At 38.5% G+C, this 18,181-nt stretch overlaps 1 protein-coding gene across 10 annotated transcripts in view; it reads right to left on the minus strand.

Annotated features, from left to right (window-relative positions):
* Positions 1–18,181, minus strand: part of EML5 (EMAP like 5) — a 184,474-nt gene that overhangs the window by 53,843 nt on the left and 112,450 nt on the right. For 9 of the 10 annotated variants that reach the window (XM_053889692.1, XM_019461971.2, XM_019461970.2 and 6 more), the window contains 2 exons: positions 4,455–4,607; positions 3,596–3,727 (listed from right to left, as the gene is read on the minus strand). In XM_053889692.1, coding sequence (XP_053745667.1) covers positions 3,596–3,727; positions 4,455–4,607 — 285 coding nt within the window. Of the gene's footprint in view, positions 1–3,595; positions 3,728–4,454; positions 4,608–8,404; positions 8,558–18,181 lie in introns of those variants that run through there. The other variant, XM_053889697.1, reaches the window with a different exon arrangement.

Below are 18,181 nucleotides of genomic sequence, written 5' to 3' on the forward strand. Positions count from 1 at the left end.
TCGTTTGCATGAGAAATGGTTTCCCATTCCTTCACTTGCAATCTGCAGGTATACTAAGGTCTGAAATGAGTCTCTTATAGGAAGCATATAGAGAGGTCTTATTTTTTTTATCCATTCTGTCACTCTAGGTCTTCTGATGAGAGTGTTTAGTCCATTTACATTCAAAGTAATTACTGATAGGTATGTACTTATTGCCATTTTGTTACTTGTTTATGGTTGATTTTGTAGTTCTTCTCTATTCCTTTCTGCCCTTGCTCTCTTCTCTCATGGTTTGCTGGCTTTCTTTAGTGATATATGTAGATTCCCTTCTCTTTATTTTTTTCATATCTACTACTGGGTTTTGATTTGTTATTACCATTAGGTTTGTATATAACACCTTATGCTTCTAGCACTCTATCTTAAGTTGATGGATGCTTAAGTTTGAATCCATTCTTTACTCTTCTCCCCATTTCAGGTACGTGGTGTCATACTTTACTTCCTTTTATTTGTAAATCCCTTGACTGATTTTTGTAAATATACTTAATTTTACTGCTTTTGTGCTTCCTACTTTTCTTACTCTTACTTATGATCTTTTCTTTCCACTCAGAACATCCCCTTTAATAATTCTTATAGGGCTGGCTTAATGGTAATGAATTCCTTTAGCCTTTGCTTGTCTGGGAAACTCTCCTACGCTGAGGTGCAGCCTTGCTGGATACAGTATTCTTGGCTGCAGGTTTTTTTTTTCTTTCAACACTCTAAATATATCATGCCAATCCCTTCTAGTCTGCAAAGTGTCTGCTAAAAATCTGGTGATAGCCTTATGGGGTTTTTCTGGTATATAACTGTCTTCTGTTGCTGCCCTTAAAATTCTTTGTCACCCCTTTTTGTCATTTTAATTACTATGTGTCTTGGTGTGAACCTCTTTGGGTTGGTTTTGTTGGGGGTTCTCTGCACGTCCTGGATATGGATTTCTGTTTCCTTTCCCAGGTTCGAGAAGTTTACAGTTATTATTTCTTCAAATAAATGTTATACCGCTCTTTCTTTCTCTTCTCCTTTGGGATCCCTATAACGCAAATGTTATTATACTTGATGGTGTCACTAAGTTCCCTAAGTCTATTTTCATTTATTATTTTTTGTCTCTCCTGTTCAGACTGATTGCTTTCCATTATTCTGTCCTATGGGTCGCTAATCCATGCTTCTGCTTCCTCTACTGTACTATTTATTCCATCTAGTGTATTTTCAATTTCAGTTATTGAGTTCTTCATCTCTGATTGGTTTTTTATGTTTTCTATCTCTTTATTAAGGGTCTCATTGAGATCATCTACTCTTTTCTCAAGTGCAGCGAGTATCTTTATGACCATTACTTTAAATTCTCTATCAGCCATGTTCATTATCTCCGTTTCATTTAGCTCTCTTGTTGTGATTTTGTCCCCTTCTTTCACTTGGGACATATCCCTCTCTTCTCATTTGTCTAACTCTCTATGTATATTTCTACATGTTAGGAAAGTCAGCCACACCTCCTGCTCCTGAAAGTAGTGGTCTTAGGGGCACCTGGGTGGCCCAATCGGTTAAACACCCAACTCTTAATTTTGGCTCAGGTCATGATCCCAGGGTCATGGGACTGAGCCCCATGTCAGACTCCGTGCTGAGGCGTGGAGCCTGCTTGGATTCTCTTTCTCTCCCTCTGCCCTTTTTCTGGTCGCATGCTCTGAAAGAAAGAAAAAAGAAAAGAAAAGAGAAGAAAAAAGAAAAGAAAGAGAGGTGGCCTTGTGAAAAAGAGGTCCTGTGGTGCTCTGCAGTGCAATGTCCCATTTACTTCGGGAGCATCTCCTGTGTGTGTTGCCTGTGCCCTGCTATGGTTGCTGAGCAGCTTTTGCCCTCAATCCAGTCATCTGCAATGGTTCTCTTTGCTGACGATGGGCAGGGTTTATCCTTGTGTTCTTAGTGGACCAGTCTAGGGCCACCTTGGGCTTAAGTTGAGTCAGACCAGGTGTTTGCCAGAGATGTAGTGGCACCAAACTACAGGGAACTTTCCCTGTGTTGTCCCCTGAGAAGCTTTCATTGGTGGGCAGGGCTTGCAGTCAGATGAGATGCCTGTCCCCATCCCACTGGTGTGTGTTGTTATCCTCTCTCCCCAAGAACTGCGAGATCATGACCTGAGCCAAAGTTGGATGCTTAATCTACTGAGCCACACAGGTGCCCCTGCCCCTCCAGGGCTGATTTTTAAAGTTCTAGGTGTTAAACCCTGCTGACTAAGAATGTGCGGAATTCAACCCCTCTGGTTTTCAAAGCCAAATGTTTTGTCTTTCCCCTGTGGGCTCCCCAGTGTGAGAGTCTGTTTCTCTCCCCTCTTCAAGTTCACAGTGTCCCTCCCTCCTGCAGACAGTCCTGTGGGTCCCTTTAGCTCCCAACGGCATCTCCACCCTTCCTGCCCTCTTCACATGAACTCTTCTCAACATTCAGCTTTGGAGAATCTGGTCTGCCAGTCTTTGGGTCATTTTCTGGGTTATTTACACTGATGTGGGTGTTACCTAGTTGTATCTGAGACAAGGTGAGTCTAGCATTCTCCTACTCTGCCATCTTCCTTGGAATGAGGATGTTTAACTTTCATGGGAAAAATTAAGCTTAAACATGAAAAACATTTTCCTCCACAACCACATAATGAATTCATAAATTATTTAATTTTTGTGTATGTATATACATAAAAACTATTTCTGTTATCATGCATATAAAAAAAAACCCCTAGATAGAAATTTGAGGACTTTTTTTTTTAAAAAGCATTTTGTTTAATTATATTTGGAAAAACTTTAATACTAGATTTATATAAATGAAGACATGAAACAAAAATCCTTAAAAATGGAGCATTTAAAACACTTAGCATTTATCCAAATTATTTAACACTGCCATATGCAATGCGTTCTGCTGAAAAAACAAAGACACTCATTAAATTATGTATGTTATACAACCGTGACTGATTTTAAGAACTGTGTTTGATCGAATGATGGGGAAATGACATTAATATCCTCACTAACATATCTATTTCCCAAATTTTCAGTTATTATTTACACTAAGCTTATCTGACAAAAACCAGGACAAACAGGGGTGCCTGGGTGGCTCAGTCAGTTGGGCCTCCAAATCTTGGTTTCAGCTCAGGTCATGCTCTCATGGTTTGTGAGTTTGAGCCCTGCATTGTGGGCTCTGCACTGACAGCACAGAGCCTCCTTGGGATTCATTCTCCCTCTCCCTCTCTCTCTGCTCCTCCCCCACTCTCTCTCTCTCTCTCAAAACAGATGGATAAACTTTAAAAAACTATATTAAAAAATAGGACAAATAACTGAAAAACTTTTTATATAATATTGAAGTTACTTTACAAATTAAAGAATTTATCACTTACCATTCTATCATGTGAATTATGATACTGGAAGTATTGAAAAGTTTTAACTCACAGCATTCACCTTCAGATGTGAAATAAAGTAGTGGAAAATAATTTTGAGAACAATGTGTCTCACAATGATTTTGAACTCATCTGTTGAATCACTTTTTTAAAGTTTCTTTAAAGGAGCTATACTAAATCAAATGAAACTTTTACCAAATAGTAAGTTATTTAAATTCTTACCTCTAATATCCCAATCAACATGGGTTATGTAACTGGTAGCGCCTTTGCATATTCCTACTCTTTTACTACTCATCACATTGTATATATCTATAAAACTGTCATGGGATGCTACCGCAAGATATTTCCCAGAACCTAGAATAGAAACATATTTGCTTGAGACTGTCTCTCTTTAGAAATGTTTTTTTACACTCTACAACTAGACTTAATTTTCTTAACATTTTTTGGGAAGAACACTTAGGTGTTTTGTAAATTATAACAAAATGTGTATAAAATGACAAACAGTAACTATATTTTTCAAGTACTTTATGGTTAACAAAAGAAAATGTCCTCTTTAGCATAGTGAGATAGTTCAGTGGATAGAAAAGGCCAAAAATTATATACAATGTAATCCAATACACTGTATTTAACTAAAAACAAAACAAAAAAATAACCCTTTATATGTAGAAAAAATAAAAGTAAAATAATGAGTAAATTTTGCCCTAACATTAGCAATTCCCAGAGTATAGTGGGTTTTGTCAGAGATAATGAATACACGGAAACTGATGAAGCAAAATTAATGCAAAATTTCAAAAGTATTAAGAATATAATGAAGGTTGTCATCCAATCCCTTTTATGTTAGAAATGAGGAAACTCAAACTCAGAGAAAATCACATAGAAAATTTAGTGACAGAATTGGCACTAAGCCAGATATTTTGCCACTGATCTAATACAGGAATTTTACTTCTTACCATACTGTCTTTTCTAGTCAAAAAATTAAAATTCCAAGATAAAATAATGGTTAATAAAAATTACATATGGATATATTTACTCATTGTCTGACTCAAGTTAATAATCAAATATGATTTCAATGATATCTTACCTGGTGAAAATCGAATGTCCGAAATAATATCTTTCCTGTGATGAAAAGACACAAGATCTTCTAGAGTATCTGCATTTGCCATTAAGAAACTTCCATCATTCAGACCTACAGCTAAAGCTTTACCATCAGGAGAAAAACAGCAACATCTCCCACCTAAAAGAGAGCATATATTGGGCGATTTTCTTCTATTTAAAAAAATCATGTTAAGGAACTTTTATTGTCAAAGAGAGTTCCTGTATTCATTATGATCTCAAATCAATATTCAAAAGGAGTCACAGGATGCAGGCAACAAAGTTTTCTACTGAAATCAGTGGTAATTAGGCAATAATTAATACAAACCATCTTCTCTTCTGGACATAACTAAAGTAAGGACTAATATTTATCTTAAAAAACTAAGTTGATGAGAAAGAACGAGAGATTTTAGCTAACATAAAAAGCCAATGACATATGTGGAAATATTTTTTTAAGTGGTTGCTACCTCTGTAGTTTCTATTCTACAATCAGAAATTTAAGAAAAAAGGCCATCTTTATAAATATGCTTTCAAATTTGAAAAAAAATATGACAATAAACAATTATTAGGCAAAACTAGGAAGATCTATTAATGCATGGAAGATCTAACCATGCATGAAGAAATAATAATGCTAATATTAATTTTTAAAAATCAGGGTTAATATGCACTGGGAAATAAACAATAATGGGGTTAGCCTGACAGCAAAGGATACAGCAGACATATTCAAAAGTCCTAAGGCTTTTAGTGTTTGCATAAAATTTAGAGAGGGAGGGATGAAGTACAGCTCTTACAAAATGAAAAGTTACAGAATAAATTGAGAATAAGTCATGTATTATCATTTAATTATCAAGAATACATTGGTAATGAATAAATCTAGGATGATTTCTGAGATTTAGGAGTAAGAGATGATGATGGTCCGGAGCAGGGTAGCTGGAGTAGAGGTATACTTTGAAGACAGAGCTGGCAGGACTTTGACTAACTGGGAGCAGAATAGGAGAAAAAGATAAAAGTCAAGGCTATTTTTTTTTTTTTAAATGATGATGTCATTTACCAAGATGGAAAAAACTAGCAGAGGTACATGTGTTTGATTTTGTACCCATGAAGCTAAGGATACCTATGACAAATTCAAGTGAAGATATCAATAAGCCAGTATGATATAATTATACTTCTCTGGAGTTCAAGGGAGAGGCTAAACTGGAGATATAAGTATGGAAGACGTAGCATGGTAGACAGTAGTCACAGTCATGAAACTGGATAAGAGCTTGTTATTAATTTATTGACTCTCAGCTCCAAATCCAACCTTTCTTTCCTGCTATACAATACAGCTGAGCCCTGCTGACATTTTTTCCTTTTCCTAAACTTGATTTTAGCCGATGGAGGGTACTGTACTGGAGGGCCCCTATAAGGCCAAAGAAGAAGGAAGGGATTTTTCCTTCCTCTGGTGTGCTAGAACCAGTGGATTAGATTAATGAAGGGGTAGGGGTAGATGTTGGGATGCAGTTGGGGATGGGAGATTTTCTCTGCCCCCCATAGCAAAAGATTTCCTACATCAGCCCTTTGGCAAGCTTCTTTTCCACTTGCACCCACATCCTTTCTAAAGAGATAATGAAGCTCGGGAAAAGAGGGGAAGGGTTCATTCCTTAATCACCATCCACTAGCCCTACAGCTGGTAGCTGCTTTTTGCAGTTGCTACTTCTATACCCCTTAGAATACCACCTTTCATTAGTTAACACTTATTCTTATTAAATTTTCCCTATTCCAATTCCTGGGGTGGTTTCTGTCTCTTGATTGATACAGAATTGATACTGAAGTAGTCACAGGAGACAGATCACTAAAGATGGGATTTTTGGAATTGGCTTAGTCATGCCTTTGGGCTTAAGCACAGTGCTGGGCCCTTGCCAATGGGAAATGGGATGTCAGTAATCAAGGTATGCATTGCCATAACAATCAAGTTGTCTCCTACATCCTGCAGTTCACTGTCACTTCTACTGAAGTAAAATGCCCTGGGAGTCCAAGAGGCTGCTGCCTTTGACCATCACAAAAATAATGATGACCACAAGGACTGTGCTGTGCAAAAGATTCTGAGTGCATAGAACATTTAACAGAAAGATGTAACATGCTCTGGTCCTTAACCCTTCAGCATCTGTCATGGTCTGAATAGAGAGAGCTTACACTGCAGACCTAGAAGAATCTCTGACAGGGCTGATGTGGCTGAAAATTAAATACAAAACTTAATTGTGCAGGTTGCAAATTTACAATGTGAGTTGAATTCCCAGACTCACCAAATTTCTTCTGATTGGTAAAGGAAGAAATTTGGACTGTGGAATGGGAGCATCTGACTGGATTCAGACAAAACTGAAAATCTTTAATTTCTGTATTATTCAGAGTCTCACAGCCAGTGCAAATAGTTTGCTCTCCTGTGTCTGGGAAGACTGGCCTTCTGGTGCATATACCTTGAAGGGATATTTAACCTTACGAAGAACCATTAACAACCACTTCTCTGCTGTCACTAGATCCTCAGCTTGGATCAAATCTCGCGCGTGCTCTAACGCAGAGGTTAGCAAACATTTTCTTAAAGGACCAGACAGTAAATATTTTCAGCACTGCAGGCCATATGATCTCTGTCACAACTACTCAACTCTGTTATAGTGCAAAAACAGATCTTAGACAATACATAAATGAATAGACATGGTTGTGTTCCAATGACATGTACACAATCAGGAGGTGGGCTGGATTTGCTGACCTCTGATATAGAGGGAGGAATCAAAAAGTTTAGGGAGGTAAGAACACTGAAGTAGATTTTTCATAGGCAACGTGTACACTCACCCACCAACTACATCCCCCCAAAAAGTCTAAAAACTAGTTCCTTCATAAGAGCATTTATAAATACATTAACTAAGGGCAGCATCTACATCCTTGAAAAGTTCTTTGATGTCCTCCTATGTAGATCAGGAATGAGAGCTGTCCCCAATAATATGGGCTCCCTGATTCAAAAGGGATAACCTAGGAAATGCAGAAGCCACGTAGCAGCACTTAAAAGACAGGGCAGGTTCTTTACCGAAAATGGCAGCAGGAATACACTAATAATCAGAATGTTTTGGCCTGTGGAGATTTCTTTTGGTGACTAATCAATCATGGTGTCTGCAGGAATTCAATAGATGAGTAGGCTACTAAATTAGTCTTTGATCTATATGACAGAAAAAACCCCAGACCTGGTGGCTAAAAAAACCAGACTTAAATTCTCATCCTATTTTCAGTCCAACGTCAATTCATATACTCAGAGCCCCTTGGTTAAAAAGCGAAGGCTAAGTCCCACTGAGGAGGAACCTATAGCAATGTCATCATATAAAGTAAATCTTCCTCTAACAATCGGTGGCCAAGAATGATTGTTTCCATGAAAGGAATACCCATACTATCAGGAGTTAGTAAACAGGGGCTCTGAACTGACGTTAATTCTGTGGATTCCATCCAGTTCGTGAATTGTAACAGATATACCTGGCAACTTGTAGAATCCACTAGGCTGGCTCTGTGATCCATGGGTAAGAGTCATTATAACAGGAAGAAATAAGTGAAAACCCCTGGAAATTCCTCTATCAAGACAATAAATCAGAAGCAAAACTGCAAGCCTCAGAATTACAAAATTACAAATATCAGCGATATCACCAAAGACTTGAAATATGCAGTAGTAAGAATACCTATCACATTTAAACTTGCCTGTTTGGTCTGTGTGAAATAAGATGGATTTCAGATACTACCTACGGATAATAAATTTAATCAGGTAGCAATGCTAACTGAAGCTACTCTTCCAGATCTTTACCAGAAAAAACAAACACAATCCCTGGCATTTTGCATGCAGCTATTGCCCTGGTTAATGCTTTTTTTTTTTTTTTCCTCCATCCCGATTTGTAAGGACCACCAGAGCAGTCTGCTTTTACCTGGCTTGTATCTGTGTATACCTTCAAAGCCTTGCCTCAGGGCTATTCAACTCTCCTGTTTTTTGCCATAATATAGTCCACAGAGATCCTGATCGTCTGGACATTCCACAAAAAATCTCAATGGTCCACTACATTGATGACATTATGCAGAATGGATCTGGGGAACAGGAAGCAACAACTTTAGATGCCTTAGTAAGACCTAAGTGAACTGAGACAGCAGAAGATAATTCCTACAAAAATTAAGGAACCTGCCATCTCAGTGAAGCTTCTGGGGATCCAATGATCGGGAGCATATTAAGATATTTCCTCCAAGGTGAAAGACAAATTGCTATATTTTCCATTACCCACTATAAACAAAAGGAGCAAAATGCCTGGTATACCTTTTTGGAAGCCTACACCACATTTGAGTGAGCTGTTTCTACCCAACTATCAAGTCACTATGAGGCTTCCCTGGGGCCAGAACAAGAGAAGGCAAGCTGATCTTCCACTGGGCCCTTATCATCTAGCAAATCTAATGATACTCAAACTGTCTGTGGTAAACAGAAATGCTGTTTCCAGAAGAATGTCTCTGGAAAGCTACCAAAGGAGAATCATACTGCAGATCTCTTAGATTTGGGAGAAAATCCATGCTCTCCTTTGCAAATAACTAATTTTCTTTTCAGAAGGAGTTTCAGCCTTGCTACTAGGCCTTGGTAGACAGTAAATGCCTAACTATGGGATATCAAGTGACTGTGTATCTTAAGCTTCCGGAACATCATGAACCGAAAGTTACATGACCAACCTAGTCACAGATGGGGTATGCACAACAGCAATCTATCATCAAGTGGAAAAGGGATATAAAAGATGAGCCTTGGATAGATTTGGAAGCCAGAAGTAATGAACAGGTGGCTCAGGATCCATCAATAATTCCTGCTGCAATACCTCGTCTCTCTCTCTCTATCTATACCTATGGCCTCAAGGGTATTCATTGATTATCAGCTGAATGAGGAAGAAAAACAATGAGCCATATTTACAGATGCTTCTATGCAGTATATGTCAGCACCCACCTGAAAGCACTAGAGCCCTACTCGGTGGTGGCCCTGAGGGACAGCTTTGAAGTAACATTTCACAACAGGCAGCACCTGGAGCAGGTACATTTAGTTTTCCACATTTGTAGTGACAGATGACAGGATAGACAGATTTACATGGACTCATTAGCAACTGTGAACTATCTGAATAATCAGGGACTGAATTCTTTCAGGATTAGAAGATTAGAGATGAGGAAATCTGGAAAATCGAACTTTCAGAAAGGGCACAGGTGTGAAGATTTTTGCATCTCAGGGAATGCCCAACAAAAAGCATCCACTACAGAGGAGACTCTCAGTAATCAGATACACAAAATAAATGCTCTAGGGACCTCAGAGCAGCCTCTTTTCCTAGGCAGCTAGCACTTACTCCGTGGGCTTGTGGTAAGTAGCATGGATGGAGTTTATGCTTGAGTTAGAAAACATGAACTCTCTTTTCCAAGGTTATCTTGCTACCACTACCATTACCACTGAGTGTCTACTCTGCTAACAGTAGAGAGCAACCGAACTTCTGACATGGCACCATTCCCCAGGGAGATTGGCCAGCCAGCTGGTAGCATGTTGACTATACTGGACCTCTTCTTCTTTGGAGAAGGCAAAGATTCATCTTCACGAGAATAGATGTGAATCCTGGATTTGCCTTACCTGACTGACCATTATGCTTCTGCTAGCACCATCATCCATGGACACATGGGATGGATGCCCTATCCACTAACATAGAATTCCATGCTTCTGATCAAGGAACTTCAGGCAAAAAATGTGCATTAGGCTCATACCCATGGAATTAAATGATTTTATCACAACTCCCACTACTCCAAGAAAGCTAGTATGGCTTACTGAAAACTAATTGATGTCACCATCTGGGAAACAACACCCTGAAAGACTGGGCTTTTGTCTTACAGAATGCAATATATACTTTGAATCACAGTTCATTACATGGTGCTGTCTACCTCATGGCTAGTTACATGGGTCTGGAAAATCAAGAAGTGGGAGTGATTCTTCTCACTACTAAATCTAATAATCAACTTGCACTATTTTGTTTTGCATCCTGGCAAATCTGAGCTCTGCTTATTTAGTCTTGACTCCTAAGAGCAGGGACAATTCTTTTACCAGGGAACATACTGATTCCTCTGAATGGGAATGTAGACTGCCACCTGGTCATGTTGGGCTCCTTAGGACAGTGAAACAACAGGCAAAGAAAGGGGCTGTTACTCTTCTTGCTGGAGTGGCTGATCGCAATTATAGAGGGGAAACTGAGTTACTGCTACACACCGAGGGCAAAGGAGACTATATCTGGGACCTGGAGGGTTCATTAGTATGCCCCTTAGTCTTCTATGACCAATAGTGAAACTTAATAGAAAACCAGGAAAAAAACAGGTAGAAATATTGAAATTTCACCTAATTTAGCAATGAAGGTTTGGGTTACTCATGAGCTAAGTAACTCCAACCACCTGAGGTTTCTGGCTCAGGACAAAGAAAATATGAAATGGGTAGAAGAAGAAGGAAGTCAGAGATGACAACCACAGGCGCCTGACTGGCTCAGTCGCTTAAATGTCCGACTTCAGCTCAGGTCATGATCTCATGGTTCATGAGTTCAAGCTCCACATCGGGCTCTCTGCTGTCAGCACTGAGCCCACTTCGGATCCTCTGTCCTCCCCTCTCTCTGCCCCTTCCCTGCTTGTTCTTTCTCTCAAAAATAAACATTAGGAAAAAAAGGGGGTTAGGGCACCAAGAATAATTTAAAAAACAAACAAAAAGAGTTATCAATCACAGCCCATAGCCAGTTACAGAAATAAGGACTAGACATAAATGCTTGTGTATATATAAGCTATTTACTTTTTTTTGTTTTTTAAATAATTACATCCAAGTTAATTAACATACAGCGTAATGATTTGAAGAACAGAATTTAGTGATTCATCACTTACATATAACACCGAGTGCTTATCCCAAGTGTCTTCCTTAATGCCCCTTGCCCATTTAGCCCATCCCCCACCCAACACCCCTTCAGCAACCCTCAGTTTGTTGTCTGTATTTAAGAGTCTCTTATGGTTTGTTCCCCTCCTTGTTTTTATATTATTTTTGCTTCCTTCTCTCTTCTTTTTAATACTTTACATAAGTTTGTTGATGGTTAACTTTACAATTTAGTCTGAAGTAAAAGAATATTCAGTAAGACTATGAATTTGAGAGTCATGAGTAGAATCATGTTGGAATGAATACAATAACTGTGGGAACTGTATGTCTTCGAATTTGGGGGAGAGGGTGAGAATTTCTTCACTTGTACCAGGAATAATTGCATCTCTTTGGTTAGAAACTTTTTGGGTAGAACATAAACATAAGGTTAGTTCTGTGGTTATACTGAAGTTCAAGTGTTTGTAAAAGATGTACAGGGACGCTAATTAGACAAAGGGATAGTCTGTGCCAGTTATTATTTATTGCCTCTTAGTTCCAAATCTACCATTCTTTGGGCCTTGTAGACTTCTCTCTTTTGCCCGCTGATACAAAGCTTTGCCAATAGAGGGTGCTGGAAAGACACTACAAGTCCAAAGCAGGAGAAAGGGGCTCTCCTTTAGGCTTCCAGTGTTGGATTTTACCTACAGAGCCAGAGCACTGGTGTGCAGGGAGCCTGAAGCACCCCCCCACTGCGGCAGCACCCCCCCCTCCCCGCTGTCCCCACTGCGGCAGCAAATTTCAGCAAATTTCCCCGCTGTCGCAGTAATGGGCCTAACGATTCAGCTGTGGTTTGCAGTCTCTAGCAAGATGCTCTGCTAAGACAGCAGCGGCCCTCACCAGTCAACAGTCAACTTTGTCCTGGGTTAAGTTCTTCTCCAAAAAGCCCACTTGCCATTCAGTTCTGGTCTGTACCCTCTGGCAAGCTTTTCCTTTAGCCAGTGACCACTGTCTCTCTGTTCCACTGAGGGAGGCCTGCACTCTCTGGCAAGCTTCTTCACCACTGACAGACTGTTATGATGGCAGTTACACCCTTTCCAAACACCTCTGCATCTCCTTTAACTTCTTTCTTTATTATCCCTCAGCTAACTAGGCCTAGTAGCTGCTTTCTACAGCCTTCAGTAGGTAAACACCTTCTACTAGTTAATAATTCTTATTATTAAAATTTCCATGTTAAAATAACTAGTATAGTGTCTGTCTTCTAACTGGACAATGACTGATATAGTCACACAAAGTGCAAGTGTACAAATGAAATAAAAACAGCCAGGGAGAACCCGGGAGCATTTCTATATGTAGAGAGTAGGAAGAAGAGGCAGAGCCAGTTAAGGGAAGAAGAAAAAAAGAAGTCAATAAGATAGAGAGGGAGAAAGACATGCATGGGTTCCAAAGCCAAGTGAAAAATGTATTTCAGAAAAGAAGGGATGATCAGTTATGTCAAAAACTACTGTGAGGTAGAGTGAGGACCCAGAGGTGACCAAGAGATTGGCAGCAGATTCAATGGACAAATAGAAACAAAAGCCTAACTGGGGTAAGGTTTGTGAAGCAAATGTCATGTGAAAATAGAGAAGACAGTATCGCCTTTTGAGTATCACCCATTTCGAGGAGTTCTGCCACAAAGGAGAGCAGAGAAACAAAATGGTAGTGAGACTAGTCATCACAACTGCACACTGTATTCAACCCTATTCAGCTGGCTGAACGGAGGCTTAGAGCAGGGGGAAAGTTGGGTTTAAGCAAACATTAACCTAATAAGCATCCTTTTAAATGCATAGCTGAGCTCCTTAAAAACTAAAAACAAACCAACCAACAAACAAAAAAACCCTCCCAGGGATGAAAACTAAATAAAGGGCAAAAAAAACGAGAGTAGTAAAATAAAGTCACAGCTGCTCTGAGGGTACAGGAGATATCTTGGTCCTGGGCTTCCTGGATAAAACTGCAATCTTTTAAGGGTTATACAGTCGATGTAGTCATCCAGTACTGGTTTTCAAGTTCTAGGTTACTTTTAAGTTCCAAAATACCAATACTGAAGGTGTAATACATTATTTCCAAATTTAAAAATAATCTGATATCTGGATCATCCGCATCTTAAGGCATCCAGAATATTTTCCTACTTCTCTCAAGCTTTATGGAGATGACAATCAACTGAGCAAAGCTTTGCGTGAATAATTCTTCCTCTAGTTCAAAGACTTTTTCTACAAGTCGAATGTGAACGCTGTATTAGTGTCCTAGAGCTGCTATTACAATTACCACAAACTGAGTCGCTTAAAACAACAGAAATGTATTCTTTCACACTTCTGGAATTTAGGGTCTGAAATCAAGGTGTAGGCAGGACTATGCTCCTCTGAAAGCTCTAGGAAGGATCCTTCCTTTCTTCTCCCTGGCTTCTGGAGTTTGCCACTAATCCTTGATGTTCCTTGGCTTGTAGACTCATCACCTCAATTTCTGCCTCCTGTTATTACATCACACTCTCCCTTTGTGTCTGTGTCTCCACACAGCCTTCTTATAAGAACACATACTAGTCATTCAGTGTAGAGTGCATCCTGATTCAGTATGACCTCATCTTGATTACATTTGCAAAGACCCTATTTCCAAATAAGGTCACATTAAAATGTAAGTGGGTTAGGACTTACACATATCATTTTGGGGGACACAATTCAATCCACATTAGACATGACAGTAGTAAATTAGAATTTCCTTCTATAAATCTCAAATCTAAGGACAAAGAAAACTGGAAATGCTTCCTTTCAAGCAAACATTATAGCTTGTTATCAATAAAAGAGCTATAGTCCCTACTAAGAAAAATTAAAAGTTATTAAAAAAGATGTCCTCAAATAAGAGAGAGCAGTATATGATGAGTTAGAGGAAATTTGGAACTGGATTTTATTTATATATTTTCACCTTACTCAGATTAGTATGAAGTATAATATAGGGCCTTTTGAACATCTGGGAAAATTTGCACAAAACTAATTACTTTTGCAACTCAATAACAATACCATTAATGGGCTTTCTTGTTAAGACTGCTTTAAAAAGAAAGATTATTGCATTTCCAAGTTTCCATGCTGAAAGTTTCTCCATTTTATGAAGTATTTATTTTTAAACAAATTATTAATTAAAATAAGGTAATACAGATATATTTTTATAATTGTGTCTTTTCACTTGATTTATATTTACAAATTTTGTACTTAATTATACTATTAGTTTCAATGATTTTTAACATTTCTTTTATAAATATATGAAGAAAGAAAATACAGATTTAACTACATACAGTTTCTTCCCCTTCCACCCCCCAAAACCTCCAAATACCTGTACTGTCCTTTAACTGAGTACTACAATCATATCTCAAGGGAAGAGCAAGTTTCAAAAATATGCCTGGCAGTAGAGAAAGACATCAGGAAACAGACTTCTATATCCTGACTTGGGTTCTAGACAGAGGGGAAAAATTGTACTGAAGATTCACAAATGCAGCATAGCTTATGCAGATCTTAGATTTGAAGTTATACTAACTATATGATCTATGCAATCCTAGTGAAAAAAAAAAATCCTTAGTAGTTCTGGATAGTAGCAACCCAGGCACCTGGGAGAAGGAAACACAAAATCACTCTGGAAATACACCTCTGATCCAGACTTCTCAGAGAAACCCCACAAGTAAAGAAAGCCCAATTAAACATAAATTTATAATCCAAATATTCAAGCACAAAATAAAATGGAACACCAGGAAGGAGTCAGCAGAAAAATAACACCAAAACAGCAGAAAAAAAACACAGCATAGTCAGATCCCAAAGGATGTCAGATAACTAGATTTCATAATCTTTATCTGATAAGTAAAGATTAAAGACATAAAAAAGGAAAGCTAAAACACAAAGAATATGTTATAAAAAATCTAAGGAATTTGAAAGAAAATAAAATTCCTAAAAATGAGAATTATCACACCTAACAGGTAGGTTAAACAGCAGACGTGAAAGAGAAAGAGCTGCTAATAATTCAGCCATAAAAAAAAAAAAAAAACGAAATCTTGCCATTTTCAATGACATGGATAGAGCTAGAGAGTATAATGCTAAGTAAAATAAGTTAGTCAGAGAAAGACAACTACCATCTGATTTCACTCATGTGTGGAATTTAAGAAACAGAACAAATGAGAGAAGGGAAATAAAAAGAGAGAGGCAGGGGCACCTGGGTGGCTCAGTCAGTTAAGCGTCCGACTTCGGTTCAGGTCATGATCTCACAGTTTGTGGGTTCGAGCTCCGCATTGGGCTCTGGGCTGACAGCTCAGAGCCTGGAGCCTGCTTAAGATTCTGTGTCTCCCTCTCTCTCTCTGCCCCTCCCCTACTCAAGCTCTGTCTCTCTCTCAAAAATAAATAAAACTGTTAAAAAAAAAATGATTGTTTCACTATATGCTAATTTGGATGTAAATTTTAAAAAATAAAAAGTTAAATTAAAAAAAAACAGAGAGGCAAATGAAGAAACAGACTCTTAACTACAGAGAACAAACAGATGGTTCCCAGAATGGAGATGGGTGGAAGATGAGTGACACAGGTGATGGGTATCAAGAGTGCATTTGTTGTGATGTGCACTGGGTGGACATTGTATGTAAGCCCTGAATCACTAAATTGTACACCTGAAACTGATATTACACTGTATGTTAACTGGAGTTTAAATAAAAAACTTTTAAAAAGAAAATTAAGAACTAGAATAAGATCTTAAAATTTCCAGAATACTGCAGAGAGAGACAGAAAATATGAAGTGAGCCAAGACATGGAATAATACTACATAATTAAAACATAAAAATCCTCTTAAAAACTCAGGTTTGCACCAATGCTAATATCATCCTCAATGGAGAAAAACAGAGCTTTCCCTCTAAGGTCAGGAACAAGGCAGGGATGTCCACTCTCACCACTGTTATTCAACATAGCATTGGAAGTCTTAGCCTCAGCAATCAGACAACACAAAGAAATAAAAGGCATCCAAATCAGCCAGGAGGAGGTCAAACTTTCACTCTTCGCAGATGACATGATACTCTATATGGAAAACCCGAAAGATTCCACCAAAAAACGGTTAGAACTGATCCGTGAATTCAGCAAAGTTGCAGGATATAAAATCAATGCACAGAAATCGGTTGCATTCCTATACACCAATAATGAAGCAACAGAAACAGAAATAAAGGAATCGATCTCATTTACCATTGCACCAAAACCCACAAAATACCTAGGAATAAATCTTACCAAAGAGGTGAAAGATCTATACACTGAAAACGATAGAAAGCTTATGAAAGAAATTGAAGACGACACACAAAAAAATGGAAAAATATTCCATGCTCTTGGATAGGAAGAACAAATACTGTTAAAATGTCAATAGTACCCAAAGCAATCTACATATTCAGTGCAATCCCTATCAAAATAACACCAGCATTCTTCACAGAGCTAGAACAAACAATCCTAAAATTTGTATGGAACCAGAAAAGACTCCGAATAGCCAAAGCAATCTTGAAAAAGAAAACCAAAGCTGGAGGCATCACAATCCCGGACTTCAAGCTGTATTACAAAGCTGTCATCATCAAGACAGTATGGTACCGGCATAAAAACAGATACTCAGATCAATGGAACAGAATAGAGAACCCAGAAATGGACCCAGAAACGTATGGCCAACTAATCTTTGACAAAGCAGAAAAGAATATCCAATGGAATAAAGACAGTCTCTTCAGCAAGTGGTGCTGGGAAAACTGGAGAGCGACATGCAGAAGAATGAACCTGGACCACTTTCTTACACCATACACAAAAATAAACTAAAAAATGGATGAAAGACCTAAGTGTAAGACAGGAAGCCATCAAAATCCTCGAGGAGAGAGCAGGCAAAAACCTCTTTGACCTCGGCTGCTGCAACTTCTTACTCAACACATCTCCAGAGGCAAGGGAAACCAAAGCAAAAATGAACTGTTGGGACCAAATCAAAATGAAAAGCTTCTGCACAGCGAAAGAAACAATCAGCAAAACTAAAAGGCAACCGAGAGAATGGGAGACGGGATTTGCAAATGACATATCAGATAAAGGGTTAGTATCCAAAATCTATGAAGAACTTATGAAACTCAACACCCAAAAAACAAATAATCCAATGAAGAAATGGGCAAAAGACATGAACAGACACTTCTCCAAAGAAGACATCCAGATGGCCAACTGACACATGAGAAAATGCTCAACATCACTCATCATCAGGGAAATACAAATTAAAACCACAATGAGATACCACCTCACACCTGTCAGAATGGCTAACATTAACAACTGAGGCAACAATAGATGTTGGCAAGGATGTAGAGAAAGATGGATCTCTTTTGCACTGCTGGTGGGAATGCAAACTGGTGCATCCACTCTGGAAAACAGTATGGTGTTCCTCAAAAAATTAAAAATAGAACTACCCTACAACTTAGCAATTGTACTACTAGGTATTTATCCAAGGGATACAGATACGCTGTTTCGAAGAGGCACATGCACCCCAATGTTTATAGCAGTACTATTGACAATAGCCAAAGTATGGAAAGAGCCCAAATGTCCATCGATGGATGAATGGATAAAGAAGATATGTATACACACACACACACACACACACACACACACACACACACACACACGCATGCAATGGAGTATCACTCGGCAATCAAAAAGAATGAAATCTTGCCATTTGCAACTACGTGAATGGAACTAGAGGGTATTATGCTAAGTGAAATTAGTCAGTTGGAGAAAGACAAATATCATATGACTTCATTCATATGAGGACTTTAAGAT

Source organism: Panthera pardus, unplaced genomic scaffold (assembly GCF_024362965.1).
Source record: "Panthera pardus isolate Hobbes unplaced genomic scaffold, ASM2436296v1 HiC_scaffold_24, whole genome shotgun sequence".
In the NCBI taxonomy this organism is placed as follows: domain Eukaryota; kingdom Metazoa; phylum Chordata; class Mammalia; order Carnivora; family Felidae; genus Panthera; species Panthera pardus.